Raw genomic sequence first — 19423 nt, 5'->3', positions numbered from 1 at the left:
GCATCCTTTTGTCACACGGGTGATGGAACATTGTTTGAAATTCCCGCAAAGCCTGCATCATGTCAGGTGGGATGGCCCCCTTCAATGGCGGCCATTGAGGTGTAGGAATGCGTGGAATCGGAATAGTCTATGGACAGTAAACGAACCGGTCTATAATTGCCCAGCCAACTGCTGAGAGTAGCTGCTATAGCATAGACTAAGCTAAATTCATACTGCGCGCGCGGTGAGCGATTGATATTGGTATTTCATTGGCTCAAAACTAATCGCTATAGCTCAGAGATGGGTCATTCCATATGAAATCAAGGAGGCGCCCCACCTGACCCCCTCAGATTTGCTTTATATTTTAGTCATATATTGTACCTGTAAAAATATTAAAAACCTGCAAATTTGAGGTCTGTAGCTCTTACGGATTTTCTGTGGCAGCCATTTAAAGTTTGAGTAGGGGGGTCTAAATTTGGACCCAAAAGTTGCCCTTTAAATAAATTTCATCTTTGGGAGTCTGTGCCTTCCTTATAAAAGAAAAGAGAGGTCTGAAACTTTGTATACACACTAACTGCATGCCCAATTTGTCAAAAAATAAAAAATATAAAAAATCTGTAATTGCGCGTTGTATCACGGGGTCATTAAATATGCAAGAAAAAATGTAATGTTTTGTAAACTGGCAAGTTTAGCCCCTAAATTCACATTTTTGTCAGATTAATTATTTTTGTTATCACTGATGCTATATATAGGATAAATACAATGCATATCCAAAAAATTAAGGTCACAACTCATTTACATTTGGAACAGCGCCCTCACGAAGATGAAATTTATTGCAAATTCAACATTTTCAGGGGGCCCAAAGTCGATGTGGTCCACCTTCAAAATTTATAAAATTTCACTTTTATATAACTACTAGTCTTAAATTACAACTTTGCTAAGTCCCAGTAATTGTATAGGTTGACTTCATATAAAACGACAAGCCCAAAGTTGACCATTTTCTTATGATTGCATGTACTGCAAATGTGCCGAATTTGGAAGGCTTAAAAGTCAAATTGGCCCCAATATTGAAAATAAAAGTAAATAGGGCCAATAACTACGCATCTAGTCATTTATTTTCAATATTGTGGCCATTTTGACTTTTAAACCTTCCGAATTCGGCACATTTGCAGTACATGCAATCATAAGAAAATGGTCAACTTTGGGCTTGTCGTTTTATATGAAGTCAACCTATAAAATTACTGGGATTGAACAAAGTTGTAATTTAAGACTAGTAGTCTTATAAAAGTGATGTTTTATAAATTTTGAAGGTTGACATCGACTTTGGGCCCCCTGAAAATGGTGAATTTGCATTAATTTTCATCTTCGCGAGGGCGCTGTTGGAAATGTAAATAAATGTTCACCTCAATGTTTTGGATATGCATTGTATTTGTCCTATATATCGCATCAGTGACAACAAAAACAATTAATCCGACAAAAATGTGAATTTAGGGGGCTAAACTTGCCAGTATACAAAACATTACATTTTTGTTGCATATTTAATGCCCCCGTGACACAACGCGCAATTACAGACATTTTTTTTTTTTTTTTTTTTTGACAAATTGGGCATGCAATTAGTGTGTATACAAGGTTTCAGACCCCTCTCTCTTTTTATTATGAAGGTACAGGCTCCCAAAGATGAAATTTATTCCAAGGGCAACTTTTGGGTCCAAATTTAGATTCCCCTACTCCAACTTTAAATAGCTACCATAGAAAATCTGTATATATTGAAAATGAAATGGAAATAAAAGTAAATAGGGCCAATAACTACTCATCTAATCATTTATTTTTAATATTGTGGCCAATTTGACTTTCAAGCCTTCCGAATTCGGCACATTTGGACTACATGCAATCATAAGAAAATGGTCAACTTTGGGCTTGTCGTTTTATATGAAGTCAACCTATACAATTGCTGGGACTTAACAAAGTTGTAATTTAAGACTAGTAGTTATATAAAAGTGATGTTTTATAAATTTTGAAGGTGGACCACATCGACTTTGGGCCCCTGAAAATGTTGAATTTGCAATAAATTTCATCTTCGTGAGGGCGCTGTTCCAAATGTAAATGAGTTGTGGCCTCAATTTTTTGGATATGCATTGTATTTATCCTATATATAGCATCAGTGATAGCAAAAAATAATTAATCTGACAAAAATGTGAATTTAGGGGGCTAAACTTGCCAGTTTACAAAACATTACATTTTTTCTTGCATATTTAATGACCCCGTGACACAACGCGCAATTACAGAATTTTTTTATTTTTTATTTTTTGACAAATTGGGCATGCAGTTAGTGTGTATACAAAGTTTCAGACCTCTCTTTCTTTTTATAAGGAAGGCACAGACTCCCAAAGATGAAATTTATTTAAAGGGCAACTTTTGGGTCCAAATTTAGACCCCCCTACTCAAACTTTAAATGGCTGCCATAGAAAATCCGTAAGAGCTACAGACCTCAAATTTGCAGGTTTTTAATATTTTTACAGGTACAATATATGACTAAAATATAAAGCAAATCTGAGGGGGTCAGGTGGGGCGCCTCCTTGATTTCATATGGAATGACCCAGATGTAATAAATTCAACTATGAGTTGTCTTACAAAATATCCAGGCAAAATCCTCTTGTCAATGTATACATTATTGGATTGTCAGAATGTTCAAAGTCGTATCAATGTCATTTGATGTCAACTTGGCATTGGTTGTCGGATTACCACAAAACGTGGTGCATGTAATCACAATTAAGTGTCAAAACAGTTACTGATTAAAGATAGTTGGTAGTTGGCTTGTCATAGAACTTGAGCAGCAAATATTCTAATGCTGGTTTCATACTACCCTGCCGCTTGCCGCTGAGCAGCATGGCGCACGCGCATTGCAGACAAACGGACACAATACAGGCTTGTCATTGGTTGAAACACCCTGGCGCTTGCCGCAGCGGCAAGCGGCAGGAAAGTATGCTGGAGGCTCAAGGTCGTCTGAATAATTATAGATTGTTGGAACTCGGATGTGATTTCCATTGAGCCCTTTGTTTTAAGTATGAATTAAGGCAAGACATGCGCCAACAATTTTTTTTTTATTATTCGAAAGATAAAATTAGTACCGGATTTTTATCCAAAAAAAATGCAGATTTGTCAAAATAACGAAAATCAAAAAGAATGCCAAAGGGGAATTTTGGCTCAAAAGAGGCGCCAAAACATCAAAACGAAAAACTAATTCAAAAATCTAATTCTACATTTTTTTCGCAAATAACAAAATACATTCATTTCATGCAAATTGGTAGGAAAATGACATACAGTACATTTGCTATTTTGAAGGCGCAAAAATGCAAAATGAAAAAATCCTTAACATCTATACAAACACTTTTTTTTGTGCAAATTAGATGGTATTTTAGGGGGCTCTCATTTCTCCGGAAGGGAGGGGTGTCCTAATTATACTGGGTCATAAATTTTGGAAAGAAAAATAGGGGGGGTCATAAAATTTTGGATCAAAATGTAGGGAGTAAAAAGATGACCACAGATAGTTTTAGTTTCAGCCTGTTTAGGTGTAAGGTGTATCGGTGGTAGGGTCATACATTTTTTGTTGCCGAAAATGGGGGGGGGGGCGCAATTTTATTTACGCCGACTTTTTGTAAATTTGGGACCCCCTTTCCGAAGAAAATGATAGCCCCTTATTACATGCAACATGTAAAAGACGCAGGCACTTGATTTAGTACAATTTGTTGTGAAGATAACATGATAAAGGCTTAGTTGCTTTTTGAGATTTTTGACTGTAAAAATATCATATTTCACCACTTGAAAAACAATAAAATACATAATACTAAGTAGTAGAGAGGCCACATCGGTTTATCTGCTCTTAGACAACGGTGCCAGCCAGGTGAAAATTAGCTATAATAGGTATGTCACAGTGGCTGCACAATAATTCTGTCATACTGTGCACGCATACATAACAGTGAATCAAAAAAGCGCGCGGATCAAAGTTGGCCAATTTTTGAAAACATACATGTCAAATAACGATTTCCTCGTTATGTTTCATTGATCACAATAATTTGTCTTTTTAATATATGGTAGGTGAAACATTTCCTAAATCACTATCAACTCCGCCGAAATTAAACACTGCCTAGTTTAAGAGTTAAGACCTGTTTTATGAATTTTTTTAGATCGTCCATAAATCAATAAATATAGGTCTCTCGAAATAGAGGACCTAGTACCACCGGTCTGAAATACCAGTGTTTGTTATCATGTATTTTTTTTTCCTTGGACAATGAGTGAAACACTTCCCTATACCAATTGAAAACTCGGTGCACTTAGGCAATTAACTGCAGTTTCTTTATTCAACATCACAGCAGGTTCATATTTGACAAATCATGCTGTATGAATAAAACATAAATAAAACATTGAAAAAAGTAAAAATTACATATGCCTAATTAACATAAGAATGGCATAAATATATAATTAGATTTAATTAGCTAATTTGCATAATTACTGACTTTTTGTGTATTTTTTGTTACCAAATGAAAGAACTTTGGGTACTTATGTGTGCAAAAAAAACCGCATCCTCATATCATGTACGGTTCTCTGTTGGCATTATTTTTACATATTAATTAGCTGGACTTAGTCATTTTTTAAGCTTTTATTTGTCTGCAGATTGGTCAAAATGGCTAAAATTGTATATTTGGTGGATTTATTACATTTATTCGAGGAGAGATTTTTAATCTTGTTTTCTTTAACGAAGTCCGGAAAGATATGCAATTAATCTGTGATACTTAAATCAATGCTACCTTTTCAAGTAAGTGTCCGAATAAGCATTACAAATCCCAAAAATTACCATTTTGTAATTTATAGCAATTTGTGGCAGATTTTCACCCGATTTCCGGGTATCTTCAAGTTGACGTTACATCACTTTGCATTATCCGATTTCAATTCTGTTTTTTGTTTTTTGAAGCATTCATAACGATGATTCAATTAAAAGCGTCAAATAACATGTTTCTGCTGCGCTTATTTTTGGGGTGATATACCTACTATAAGAGTCTCATCTTTCTGACCCGGCTAGCATTTCTGGAAAGTGAGCCGAGATATTTGGGTTGAAAATGCAGTTTTATAATGCAGATATAACTTTGACAGTAAACATAGTATGAACTTCATATTTGCTGTGGAGAATGCATGTCACATATGTATTCAATATTTGTTAACAAAATTTCGCCTTTATAATTAGCTTGATGCAAACATTTTGGGTGAAATGCATTATTTTGATGATTTTGTTCAATTTTGACCCTAAAAAATAAATTTTACATGGTAAAAAAGTGGCATTTTTTAAAACAAAATTTAAAACTAAAGGTATACCAATGCATTGATATCAATGTGTACATCAAAAAAGTCAATCATGACAACTTCCAGAAATGTTTTTGACCTATGACCTCTTGAAAATCGAAGGTCAACATAAATTATCGTTTTGGCAGTTTGGACATCAAAATCGATTGAAATGGTGGGAAATATAGTTGCTATGATAACTGACCAACCTGTGACTCATGCAACTATCCTAAAATTGTGGTACTAGTTTAGGCTATATAATTTTAGTTGCAATAGAAACTAGTGTATAGCAGGCCGGGGGGGCACTCACATGTTAAGGTGGTACGGGTATGTGCGGCGCTCAAGGGTCCCTTTTTCAGGCTCTCCGGCAGTTCATTAAGCCCCACATTTGGATCTGCTCCAGTTCTTTGAGCCTCAAACTCTGACAATTGTAGTTCTTTAAGCTCAAATTTGGAAATAATTTAGAAATTTTTAGCTCAACAGCCTATAATTTGGCCCTAATTTCAGTTCTTCAAGCCCCTATTTTGCCCGAAAATCAGTTCTTAGTTCCCAAAGTTCGGCGCTCCGCGCCGCACACCCCTACCAAAATTTAAGTTGAGTGCCCCCCCGGATAGTAGGGAAACAAAATTTAAAAAAAAAATGCAAGTAAACAAATATTTTGAAAACAAATTATCATTTTTAGACAAAAAAAAAAAAAAAAAACATTTTATGCTGACCTTTGATTTTCAAGGTCATAAGTCAAAAACCTTTGTTTTTCGGAAGTTACCATGATTCATTTTTGTGATGTACACATTCATATCAATACATTGGTATACTTTTTATTTTATTTCATTTCAACTTTTTTGGTCAAAATTGAAAACACCGAAATAATGCATTTTTCCTCAAATATTTTTTCAACATACAGATGCAATGTGTTGTTATATTGCATGCGCGTATTTTTTTTTTTTTGGGGCTTTGGGGCCAGCCCCCCCGGGGTAAAAGCAGGGGCGGCAAAAAGAAGGGCGGCGGAAGATAAAGGGGGCGGCAAAAAGATGAACAAAAGTAAAAAAGGGCGGGACTTTATGGGCGGCAAGGCGAGGTTGCTTGCTGTAAGTAGTGTGCGGCAAGGCGCCGTTTTGGTAATTAGGGGGGTGTAACACCTGCTAAATTTAACGTTTACCAAAATTCGTTTAAAAATTGCTATAGGCCTATATATTTACATGAACAAATCCAAATAATATGTATTTCATGCTGAAATGGCCTACGGTTTTCCGAAAGTCGTAGGTCATAGAAATATGTCAATGTGAACTTTTTCAATTCAAACATCCAGCTCAATACATTGATATTATACATTTCCTGCCAAATAAATAAATTACAAACACACAAAAAAGAAAATAGCGTTAGAACGGGCATTTTTGGTTTAAAATCAAGATCATGAAAAAAGCATGCTCTAACCCAAATTTTGCCTCAATATGGTATGATGGAATATTTTTGTTCACAGATTCAAAATATTCATATGTCCTCTATTATTCAGAGCAAATATTAAGGTTGAAGTCAATTTTCTTTTGAAAGTTATGGCTACTTTAATATTGACAATTTGAGGTAAAAAATGGAAAGAGGTCACAAAAAACACATTTTTCAATCAAAATATCTTCAGTCTACGTTACTTTTCAGAATTGCCAGCCGGGTTAAACAGATAGAGGAGACTGGCGATTAATTCTAACCCGTCTGGCACCTTTGTCCAAAACTGATACAAGGGACCCTATGTCATGTATCTAGCCCGGGGGGGGCACTCCAACTTTGGAGGTGACGTGTATGTAGGGCTGTTAATACCCCCTTTTTCAGCCTCGCTGTCACCCAAAGACCCCATATTTTTTTACAAACACATGCTCTGTCACCCGAAGGCCCCTTATTTTTCCATTTGATCTGTCACCCAAAGACCCATATTTTTCAATTTGAACAGCAAATTTCATTTATCACTGATTTTGTTACTTATTTTGAAGCCATTTAGAACTAGAAATTCGATGTTCAAGGTTTCTGTGGCGCTGTTTTGGCTCTCACCTAAAGGTTCCATCCTTTAAAAAAAAAGGTCATGTTCTCACCCAATGACCCCATATTTTTTACATTTTGCTCTCACCGAATGCCAAAAAATCATGCTCTCACCCATTGACCCCATATTTTTCACATTTTGCTCTCACCGAATGCCCCTTACTGCGAAAGTGCCAGCCCTATAATACACCTATATCCATTTCATATTGAAGTGCCCCCCCCCCCGTGGGGTACACTGTAAATACAGTGTGTTTAGACCTTAAACACGAAATCTAAACACCGATCTCGTCCCCATTTTGTAACGTTTAGGTCAATTTTATGTTTAGGGCACTCCTGTTTAGAGTTTAAACATGTTTAGATTGACAAGCATTTAGGATTGAAACAGTAAATGTGTTTAGCCTTATGATGCGTTTAGATTGATTTGTGTTTTGGATTTAAACATGTTTACATGCTGTGCATTTTGTATCTTCAGTCAAAATGGAAAATCCTTTCATTAATTTGCTCGGAAAAGAATGGTCATTTATGGAAGAGGTATGGAATGAGACAAGCAGAGTATTTGGGGAAGATGTTGGAGAGGTATTGAAAGGTAAGACGGCTTATTTATTGTTATTTTCATGATTTCATATGATCGCACACGTACCCAGGACTCGCCATTACATGATTATGCTCATGATGATTAAGCTTAACAAATAACAATCATCTTAATCTTCGCTGTTGCGTTCAGCCTGTCCGAGAATTAAATCGTCACACAATACTGACGTAATTCCTACATTGTCCAAAAGCATCCAAAATGCTAACAACATGCTAACAACATGCTAACATGCTAGATGACTGTTATTTGTTAAGCTTAATCACCATGTAATGGCGAGTCCGGGTACGTGTGCGTTCATATGAAATCATGAAAATAACAATAAATAAGCCGTCTTACCTTTCAATACCTCTCCAACATCTTCCCCAAATACTCTGCTTGTCTCTCGTCATATTCTTTCATAGATGACCATTCTTTTCCGAGCAAATTAATGAAAGGATTGTCCATTTTGATTGAAGATACAAAATGCGTATTGCTTCCTTCTCGGCTACGGCACACACCGACACCGCCTGGCTAATAATTATTTGGTGCAGAAGGGACACTAAAATGAATACACGGGAATCGGACACGAGCTCATCATCATCACTTTTTGAGTTAAGGCCTTCTGTTTGTCAACCCTCGATATATATAGCGCATTGGTGACAAGTAAGATATGTATATTAAGATTTAAGATACTAGTATGTATATTATAGGGGCAAGGACTACAACTGTTGCACTGGAAATTTTATTTCAGCACAGACAACAGTTGTGGAGTTACAGTCAAAACTGAGGGAAACCAATATTTGATCAATAAATCAATAACTACTTGTCTTGAGTCACAAATTCCAGTGTTGTAGCTGGATTCCTTGCCCCTATAATATACATAACTTTTGTTACTAGTGTACTATTATTTTTTGAGAAAAATGCGAAAATAGTCACAAATTTATCAAGGGGTGTATTATCAATGAAAGTCATAAAACGGACAATAGATAAATGACTATCATTGGAGGCTGAGTTCCGCAGTCTAATAAAAATGAACTTCTTTTTCTTCAAATTGAAAAGTTCCACAATATATTTCAAAACAATACTAGTAGTCGTACTCTGTAATCTTTGACCAGGGTGTCCAGGATCTTTTCCTGCGGGGGGGGGCTCAGTCCCTCTTTCAGGGGGGCTTAATCGGACACGAGCTCATCATCATCATCATCAGTCGGCTGCGGAGCAGGCGACTACAAGCTTTCTCCAACTAATGCGATCTTGGGCAAGCGAAACAATTTTGTTTGGCTGCTGTTTGGATGCGCGGCCGTCCCGGTTTCATCTTCCCATGCGGTGGAATATAAAGCGCATATTCTTTCACAGGCTCGCCATCTTCAAGACGCAGTATATGGCCGAGAAATTTGAGTTGATGAATCTTGACTCTGGCAACCAGTGGAGTGGTGTTGGTCAGGTTGTAGATGGTTTCATTTGGAATCCGATCCACACGCTTGATGTTTAACATGACTCTGTAGCAAGATGTTGCAAATGCATTGATCTTGTTTTCCATGTCCTTGGTAATTACCCATGACTCGCACCCGTACAGAAAGACAGTAACACAGGTTGTCTGAAACAGCTTGATTTTTGTTTCGATTGGCAGAGACGGGCTTCTCCAAAGGCGTTCCAGTTTCCAGAAAGCTGCCCAGGCTAGTGATTTTCTTCTTTTTAGGTCTCCAACACTAAAGCCCATCTTGGAACCCAAATACTTGAAGTCTGTGACATGGTTGATGGTACTATTGTCTGTCCAAATAACTTAGACACCCGGTTTTTAGGATATATTTCGTAAAGTTTTCACTTTGGCAAAAAGTCATGAAAGAAAAGTGGCTAAACACGGTCAGACCTAACAGAAATTATCAGTAAAGCGATAAAAAAATATTCTTCCTTGTCTACTTTTATTCAATTTTGACCAATTTACAGCAAGATATCTGGGTCCAGCCGAATATTCCTAATGACTTGAAACTTTTGATGGGATAATCTATTTACAGTAAGGGTGTTTGAACATTGTAATCATGCATATTGATCAGTGATTCCACCCTTTGATCCTTGATCCTTTGATCCTTTTACTAATTCACAATAATGGCGGTCTACTCAAATGCATTCAACAAAAGCATGTTTGCAAGACGAGAGGTCGTCACACGCATAACAAATACACTACGATCAAATAGGTTGATGACAATATTTGATTGAATGGACTACACTGTGCCATGATTTCGGTGAAGGACACCGGTTCAAATCCTTTGTTTGGAGCCAATCAATAATTTCATGCACAACCTCTATAACTCAAAAGATGTCACAACTGGTGCATTATAACAAATGATAGGGCAAGTTACTATGCGTCTGGAGTGTATTGTGAATTATACTCCTCACCAATAATATCAGAACATTTATATGGCATACAATTTGTATTTTCTTAGAATTGTGCCAAGCCAAAAGCATGCACAGAAGAAGATTCAAATACCGCGCCGAATTGTTGTAATTGGTTGAGGGACAGCTGGGATCACTGAGTTAATACACTAAGAATAAATATATGCCAATTAGAAACACTGTCTGCATTTTATGACCTGAATTATATTTTTCATTTTTATAAAATGTTTTTGGTGAGGAGTATAATTAACTTACTATTCATCCATTCACTATCCAAAATCACCATACCTACAAATCTGTATAATGAGACCTTCCAAAATAATGGTACCCAACTTCTACCGGATTATTTTTAAAGTGTTGAGAAAAACCTTCCAATTTCAAAAGAATTTCTGGTAAACTCTCACTCAATGCTTTGGAAACACAAAAATCCCGTTAGGTCTCAGCGAATGTTAACACTTTTCTTTCATGAATTTCTTTCAAAGTGTATATTTTTTCAAATAAGTAACAAAAACTGGGTGTCTAAGTTAATTGGACAGACAATACCATAGACTTCAAGTGCTGGTTGGGCGTTACAGCAGGCGGCTGACACTGGAAAATTTGCATGGAAAAATGACCCGTCTCCTCCGCAGCCAATTTGGTTCCGCTCCATCGAAATCAAGCTGGTCACGGAGGAGACTACCCTCCTTTGTGTTTGTTCATTTGTGTATGGAGAGCCCTTTTGGAGTCCGGAATGACTTAGGCTACGCTCTCAGCTAGAGTCCGACGCTGCATTGCACTAGAAATACCTTTTCTGTGAAATCGCTATAGAGCCAACCGGGAGCACGTATTCGTTTTGAAAATATAGCATTAAAATTAGTATCACCCTTGTGGCCCCCGTGCAGTGGAAAACCTTAATTCTTTCATTAAAAGGAAATGAAAATTTAAAAAACACGGATCTACTTGTGCACCAATAAAATTGGCACAGCAATTTGTCTCAAATATGAATGAATTTTAAGAAACATACGGGGTATGATGAACATTGACCTGACGCCATGATAGTAGGATCTATTAGTCGTTTTATATACAATGTATATACCGTATCGTCATAATACCAATATTTGTCATTATATATAATGAGTAATATCTAGCAACGTAAATGTGCAGTTCATATGCACAAACGAATACTGATCTTTATGATATTCAGGTTTTTGTACATCACATATAACATGTCACATAGGAGGTCATACGTGTTGACCTTCATCTATTGTATTTGTTCATCTGTGTATGGAGAGGATTAGCGCCATTAAACGCCATTAAACTCCATCAGTATTAGGGCGTATAGTTCAGTGAACTCACCGGATTGCTATTCCAAGTACTTTGATAATACAGATAATATGTATTAATGGGTCGAGGCGATTGCATTGAAAAACCTAATAAATTATTCATAACAGTTACGTAATCAATCGATAGTGCGGACACTTTTTATTTGCAAACCACCAAAATTCGTGATCTTTTAGCGTTGGAAAAGAAACCACGTGAATAGAGTGCCCTCTCAAGAATATCAACTCTCTGGTTACAGTTTGCAGTCATATATTCTGTCTTAGGTGCGCTGATGACAAGGCCTAGATCTGCTGCTGCAGTTGCAGTCCTAGTAAGCTGTGACTGGGCCCGGGCTATGGAAGATTCCAGCAGGGCAAAATCCAGGTCATCGACGAGCTCATCCCGTCGAAAAGTGGGTTTTCTTATTATTTCTAAAGATTTGTAACGCATTTTCTATTGTGTTAATTTCTGTTGTGACGAACGCGCATCTATTCAATTCTCTCTCACTTCAATGGACATGGTGAATAGAAATGATGGCCATCGAGGTCGCGTTACTGAAGTCATGAAAAGATTACGTGTTTGTACTGTTCTCAGAAAAAAAACACCCAGGTTTTCTACCTCTAGCTGGGGTATATACAAAACATGGCCTGGCCTGGCCTGGCCTATGATGGCCAACTGAAAAGTTTTATGTGTTTGTCAAAATATCCTCATTAAAATATTAGTATATGGATTTTGTTATGAAAAATGAAACAAAACCAAGGGAGCACGGTGGCCGAGCGGAACGGACTTCGAGTCATAATCGGAAGGTTGTGGGTTCGAGCCCCGGCGACGCCATCGTGTTGTTCCCTTGAGTAAGGCACTTTATCTCGATTACTCCTCTCCAACCAGATGTATAAAGGGGTACCGGCATTCTTAAATGCTGGGAAGGTAACAGTCTCGCTGAGGAAGAGGGGGTAGCGATCCCCCTATAGCAACATTGCATGGAGGAGTCTGGCCCAATCGCCAATGAGAGAAAGATGGGCACTCCGATCACTGTTTATACAGGATCGTCTAGTTTACCTTTACTTCTCATTAAATCAGTGTGTTAAGTGAAAAATCATATTTTAGACAATATTATTTATAAACCTCGCTCTTCCTCGTTCCCTGCCATAATCTCCAAACCAGTCGTTTATAAGCTGTCTGATGCATTAAGGAGGTATTTGAGCCATTTTGGTAGTGTTCTATGCATGTTTTTAAATATAGACTAATTGAGTAGGGCAAAGAACACTGATCAATACGCATTATGTTTTAAGCTAATCGGACATGCGTTTTTTTTTATAATATACACATTTTAAATTTCTTTGTATTGTATTATTTTATCAATAATCAATGAACCAATATGACTTGAAAGTGCTCATTAATCATGTTAATATGTAAAAACATTTTTATTTAATAGAACACTGGTTTCAAATTGATCAACGTGTTGCTAATGACTTCCAGATAATTAGCTAACTGCCCTACTTTGCATAATTGATTAGCTAATTATGCAAATTAGCTCATTATTTATGCAAATATGCTAGACTATATAATACATTAGAACATATTAGAAACAATTTGACAAAGTTTCAAGGCAAAATTCTGCAAAATAAAAGTACCATGAACTTTTTGAATTGATTTTAGCAAAACATTGGCATAAATTACATATCAATGAGGCTTTTCACTGATGCTATAATGGACTTTAGGGGTGGTGCAATAATTATGTGTACCCCGGGTGGTGAATTCACAACCCCCCCTTTGGCCGTGTTAAAAATCTTTGCCCCCCCCTTTCGACGTGCCAAAAACCTTTGCCCCCCCTTTCAACGTGCCAAAAATCTTTGCCCCTACCCTTACACATGTAAGATTTTGGGGAACCCGAATTTAAAACCTTATATTGTCTTATCATATAATGCGAGCGCAGCGAGCAGGAAATTTTGCATATTTGAACGTGTTTGTAACGTTTTCGTAAGCTTTTTTAGGGCGTAATATAGAAACGGTGCCCAAAAAATATCTGTGCCAAAAATTGCTTGCCCCCCCCCCTTTCGACAAGCCAAAAATCGCTAAAATATTGCAAAAAAATTATGTAAAAAAAAAAAAAAAAAAAACACCCAGCTGCTTCACTCAGGGAGGTAAATAAGGATAATTTACTGGCCATGCTGGGTGGACAATTTAATTTATTTTTGCCCTCAATTAGACCTATTATTAGATTGAATTTCGTCTAAATCTATTTTTCTGCATTGAGTAATTCCATAACATTTTTGGACATTCAAAAGTCCTGAGTGTAATCTGGCCTCGAAGATTATCTCATCTTATCATAATTTCTTTAAAAGCTTTACAAATACTCTGTTTAAATGTAATAAATAAAAAGATTTTGGCGATAAAGATTGCCTGAAGAGCAGTCTTCTTGAACACTCTTTGTCATCTTTCAATAAAATATGTCTAAAGCTGAAGGAATTAGCGAGCAGCGACAACCTCGAAAGTAATAATGCTTTTCAGACCGTTGCTAATTCCTTCTCAAAAAAGTTTCATTGAAAGATAATAAAAAAAATAGTTATAAACCAACGTAATATAGACTACCTATTGTGGAAACTATTATGCTGCGTTCGGCAAGTTTCCGTAAAAGCTAGCAACTAACCTATTTGCATTAATCAACGGTACTATATATTTGCAGCATAATGTGTTAAAAATCATGGTTTACTTCCGGGGGGGGGGGGGTACTACCCCCAGCACTACCACAGGTGATGCGTATACAGGGCTGCTAAGACCTCCTTTGTCAACATCGCTGTCACCCAAAGACCCCCATAGGCCTACTGTTTTCGAACACAAGCTCTGTCACCCAAAGACCCTGACTTTTCAGTTTTTCCATTCCACCTGCCACCCAAAGACCCTTATTTTTCAATGAACAGCAACCTTAATTTTATGACTCATTTTGTTATTTATTTTGAAATAACAAAGCCCAGTGGCGTTCGCAGCACATTGAAAGTGGGGGGGCAGGTTGTTCAGTTCCCCTGAATGGAGTCTGATTAGGAGTGTAAGGGGCCACATTTTGACGTCCCCCCCCCCGAATCCCCCGAATGACCAACAAAAGTAGGGGTATTGCCCCCCGCCCTCCTTTGCGCACGTCACTGACAAAGCCATTTGAAACCATTTATAACTAGAAATGCAATGTTCGTGGCTTCGGACTCTCACCACCCAAAGATCCCATTAAAAAAAAGCCATAATTTAGGTCGGTCTCTCACTCAATGACCCATAATTTGCGTCCAAAATGACCTAAGAGCGAAATTTAACCTAGTAGGCCTAATGAATGTCCACAAATTTGGAGTTGGGGTACGGTTCAACATTTTTGAATGACCAAAATGTTGAGGACCGGTGATCGATGTAGAAAAATGGTTTTCGAGCAAAATTTGGCCTACTACACTCATAGAAATTGTTCGTTGGCATTACTCAGTAAGTTGAAGTAAGTCGTTGCGTCAACTTTCCGAGTAATGCCAACGCGTACAATTTTGAGTAGGCCTAACGCTGACTCGATATCATTAGGCCGTGTAAAATTAATATTTTGGTTCTCGTCCCTCCTCCTCAATTTCTGGGATTTGTCAGATTTTTTTTTTTTTAGATTTTTCAATTTTTTTAGACTTTGGAATGATTTATGAAATCTTCATACATATAAATAAGTTTATTAGAGAACAAGCATCACTTCCAAGTCTTTTTGTGGTACTCTAGGGGGTTTATCCCTCATAATCTCACATTTGAAAAAAAAAAAAGGGCCTCATCGTTTCCTCGAGCACTGTTGAAGAAAACCGAAAACTACTGACAATGCTAATTTTACATTGGAAAAAAAAAAAAAAAAAAAAAACCTCCCTCCCTCATCAATTCATGAAAATCCTCTGGACGAGAACCAAAACATTAATTTTATACGGCCTTATGTTGGTCGCACTCATTTGCACTTACTTTATTGAGTTGTTACAACTCAGAAAATGAAACTAGGTTAGCATAATTTTCTAGAGGTGTGCTATAGTATACAAAATTTTGCACTGATTACAAAAATAAATATATGAATACTGCTAATTGTGCAGAAAATTATCAAATTACGTGAGTTAAGTAACAAAGTACCAAATTGGAATAACTCAAAACAATAAGTACCAGTGACTTAATAATATGAATATGAGTTACATCAACTTACATGTTGAGTTACAATAACTCAACTAATTGGTTCTTTGAACCTTGTTTATTTCTAAGTTCCCTGAACTTTAATTCAGAAGTTGGCATTACTTAAAAGGTTGACGCAACGACTTACATCAACTTTCTAAGTAATGCCAACAAAGTTGATTAGTTGACGGAACTTTTTGAGCTTTTTCAGCATTTCTTAAGTTCCGATAACTAAAATGAATTTTGTTTTGGCAACTTTTACACTATTTTTGAGTTGCCCAAACGTACTCCTTTTGAATTGCGCCAACAAGGCGAACAAGTCATTTCTATGAGTGTAACGAATGTCCAAATCTCATTTTATGAGTATTTTTTTATATTTATCATCAATGTTTCAACATCGGATTTCGGGCAAACAAATAATACTTTTCAGTTGGCCTAGCCAGGCCAGGCCAGGCCATGTTTTGTATATACCCCTCTAGCTGAAATACAGCAAGATGATGTATTGTAAGATAGTAGGCCTATTAGTAAAATGTAAACCTGTATTTTTAATAGCTAGAGTATCTCGAGCTATGCTTAATGGCTAAAATGGCCAAAAAACGGCTGATTTTACATGATTTTTAACAAAGTGCGGGGGCCTTCAGCACCCAAAGCCCCCAGGACACGCCACTCTTTTATGTCCACAAAACCGCTCTGCGGCTGCGATTCAAATAGGCAGCCATTAAATGGGGGGGTAGGAGCAACAAATTATTCATGACAATGCGTGAGATTTTACTCATTTTCCAGCTTTTTGCGTGAGATTTACTACCTAGGCGTGATATTATACTACCTTTGCGTGAGACCGTGAGAAAGTGACCCAATGCGTGAGACTCACGGCCAATGCGTGAGAGTTGACAGCCCTGCCTATATACATTTTCTTTAGGCTACTAATAGTCACTTGCTTGGGTTTATTTTGCTTGGGTTTATTTTACTTGGGGATCTCTGGATCTTCTAAGGTACTGCGAGGGCTCTGATCAAGAGCTAGATCAGTATGTGATCCGTCTAAAGTCGCATTAATCGTCATCACCGTTCGCGCAATCGGCAACCCCCCGGGACAACCCCCGACTAAGAAAGCTGGCTACGCCCCTGCTGTTTAGCCTGGGATGTTTAGGCTAGGCCTACTTCCGAAATTCCATTGCTTTAATACACGGCATGTGTCATGGTTTCAAGTTTCATTGATATCCAGTACTAGGCCTAGCAATGGACTCAAGCCTCGAATGTAATGCTATCGGTGAGAAAATGTTAAGTTAAGACTTCTTGAGTAACTTTGGAATAAATTATTACTACATAGGCCTACCTGTAAAAAACAGGACTGTCAATGTGGCTACAGCTAACACTATATGTCCCTCCATCTCGAATCCCAGTCTCGAATGCCACCAGGCTAATGACACTGCACAGAATTAAAGATGGGACCAAGGAGTCCGACTGCTATGCAAATAATTAGTCTGTGCCCTGTCAAGAATATGTAGCAAACTGCCGGCGATCAACTAAACCATTTCCATGACTATCTGATAATAGTGATATAAAGGGCGTTGGCTCTGATGAAAGTGGTTGTTGTGCAAATTGAGTTACACTCCATTAAACTTTCACACAGAGATTCGGAGGCTTGCTTTTTGGGGCGCCCTCTACGGAGGGGCCCATATATAGGCATGGCTTTGTGAAAAGCTTCTAATTTCACTCTTGCTAGATTTACTTCGCAATTGTTTTGCTAAAAGTATGCCCAGCTTAAAAATAAAACCACAATTTGCTTGGATTTTATTTTATTACTGTTTTCTGATATGCACGGGATAAAATATTGTGCGTATATTCTTTGTTTAAAATACAAAATTAATGGACTTATAAAAACACCAAATAAATCGAGACCTTTGACCTGTCTTAACCAGTTTACCGCCTCTTAGAACCCGATAGACGGTGACCAACACTATGGACTACAATAGCCTAATCTCAATGGCATAGTCCAATAACCTCAAATAAACAATCAGAGTGCAAAATTTGACCTAACTTGCAGAGTAGCCTATGAGTTTTTGTACCCAAAGTTTCAAAGTCATTCAATGAATGTACAAATGTATGTTGTATATAACTTTGTCCTTGTTTAATACGCTGCAGCATGGTAGGCATCTTATCAAGATCAAGATAGTGATAGTGACATAGCAATTAACATGCTTATCTTACCAAGGTCTTATCTATCTGTATGTAATTGAAATTATGGTGTATTTGTTTTAAGGATGAAACAACTGGCTCCTTTTGCATGGAAATTAGAACAAATTACTATACAAGCTGTATCAAAAAGTTTGGTACCCAGCAGTTTTGATATTTTGTCAACACTTAAATAACATTATGTTAAAATATTTGCACCTAGCAAACACAGAAATATTCTTAAAATGTTTTTTACAAAACGTTTTAATAACATTTAAATGTCGGGTTATATAAAGGTCGTGAAAACATTATAAAACGTTATTTAAAATATTTTGGGCAAACATTTTTTGAAAAATATTTTTTCAACCCCAAAATAACATTCTGTTTAGAATGATTTGTACCAAGTTTTCACAAATGTTTTTGGAATGTTATTAAGGGGGTACTACACCCCTATGGTAAATGTGTGACTATTTTTGCATTTTTCTCAAAAAAATAATAACACACTGGTAAAAAAAGTTATTTATATTATTGGGGCAAGGAAGCCAATTACTACACTGAAATTTCAGTGACTCAATCCAAGCGGTTCAGTATATATGATCGGAAATGAGGTACATCCTAGCGGTACCTTATTTCTTATCATAAATAACGAACCGCTTGTCTTGGGTCACTGAAATTCCAGTGTAGTAATTGAATTACTTGCCCCTATAATATACATAACTTTTGTTACCACTGTGTTATTAGTTTTTGAGAAAAATGCAAAAATAGACACAGATTTATTGAGGGGTGTAGTACCCCCTTAAAACGTTTTAATAACCCGACATTTAAATGTTTTCTGTAAAACATTTGTGTTTGCTGTGCAGTAAATTAATGTTTAATGTTATGAAAACGTTTTAGAAATACTCTTAATGTACCCTTTATATAACCGACATTTAAACGTTTTCTGACAACCTTTTATAACCTTTTGCGAATGATGTCGAAAACGTTTTGTGTTTGCTGTGTAGCTACTTTTATGAAGAATTAATGTTCTGTAATTGTTTTTTATCCTTCATCTCTATTAGATTTTCAGTGTATTAGCAAGTAGATGATGTATATGTATCACAGACGTTATACATTCATAAAAACTTTTCTTTTGATCAACATAGGGGTAGATCCCGGGTGGGGGAACCCCCCCCCCCCAATATTTTGCCATGGGGAGCTTACTTATTTGTGTCTTCTATAGACCACTTGGCATGTGACGTCATTGCCCGGCAGTATGCGCGCGCATTATGACAATTTACATTGTTCTTTGCCCTGCAGTGTGCGTACGCATCGTAGTCTGCTAAGGGCATGTGCATTTTAAATCGCCCGCCACATTTCATACAATACAAGAAAGCCATTGAACAGTGTGGCGGCTCGTTCGAGCATATAGATAGACGAGTCCCTCGCCTTTGTTGATAAACAGTGATGTCAAGTGGTCTATACTATCCATCATATAACCCCCTGCATAAC

At 37.0% G+C, this 19423-nt stretch overlaps 1 protein-coding gene across 1 annotated transcript in view; it reads right to left on the bottom strand.

Moving 5' to 3' along the window:
- LOC140139935 (uncharacterized) overlaps positions 1 to 17326 on the bottom strand; it is a 29975-nt gene extending 12649 nt beyond the window's left edge. Inside the window, exon 1 of the mRNA XM_072161718.1 lies at positions 17097 to 17326. Within this exon, the coding sequence (XP_072017819.1) occupies positions 17097 to 17151 (55 nt within the window). The 5' untranslated portion in view covers positions 17152 to 17326. The remainder of the gene's footprint in view (positions 1 to 17096) is intronic.
- Positions 17327 to 19423: the final 2097 nt, after the last annotated feature.

The sequence above is a fragment of the Amphiura filiformis genome, chromosome 18, assembly GCF_039555335.1.
Source record: "Amphiura filiformis chromosome 18, Afil_fr2py, whole genome shotgun sequence".
Lineage (NCBI taxonomy): Eukaryota > Metazoa > Echinodermata > Ophiuroidea > Amphilepidida > Amphiuridae > Amphiura > Amphiura filiformis.
The sequence above is the reverse complement of the archived record's forward strand: the minus strand, read 5'-3'. Positions and strand labels throughout refer to the sequence as shown.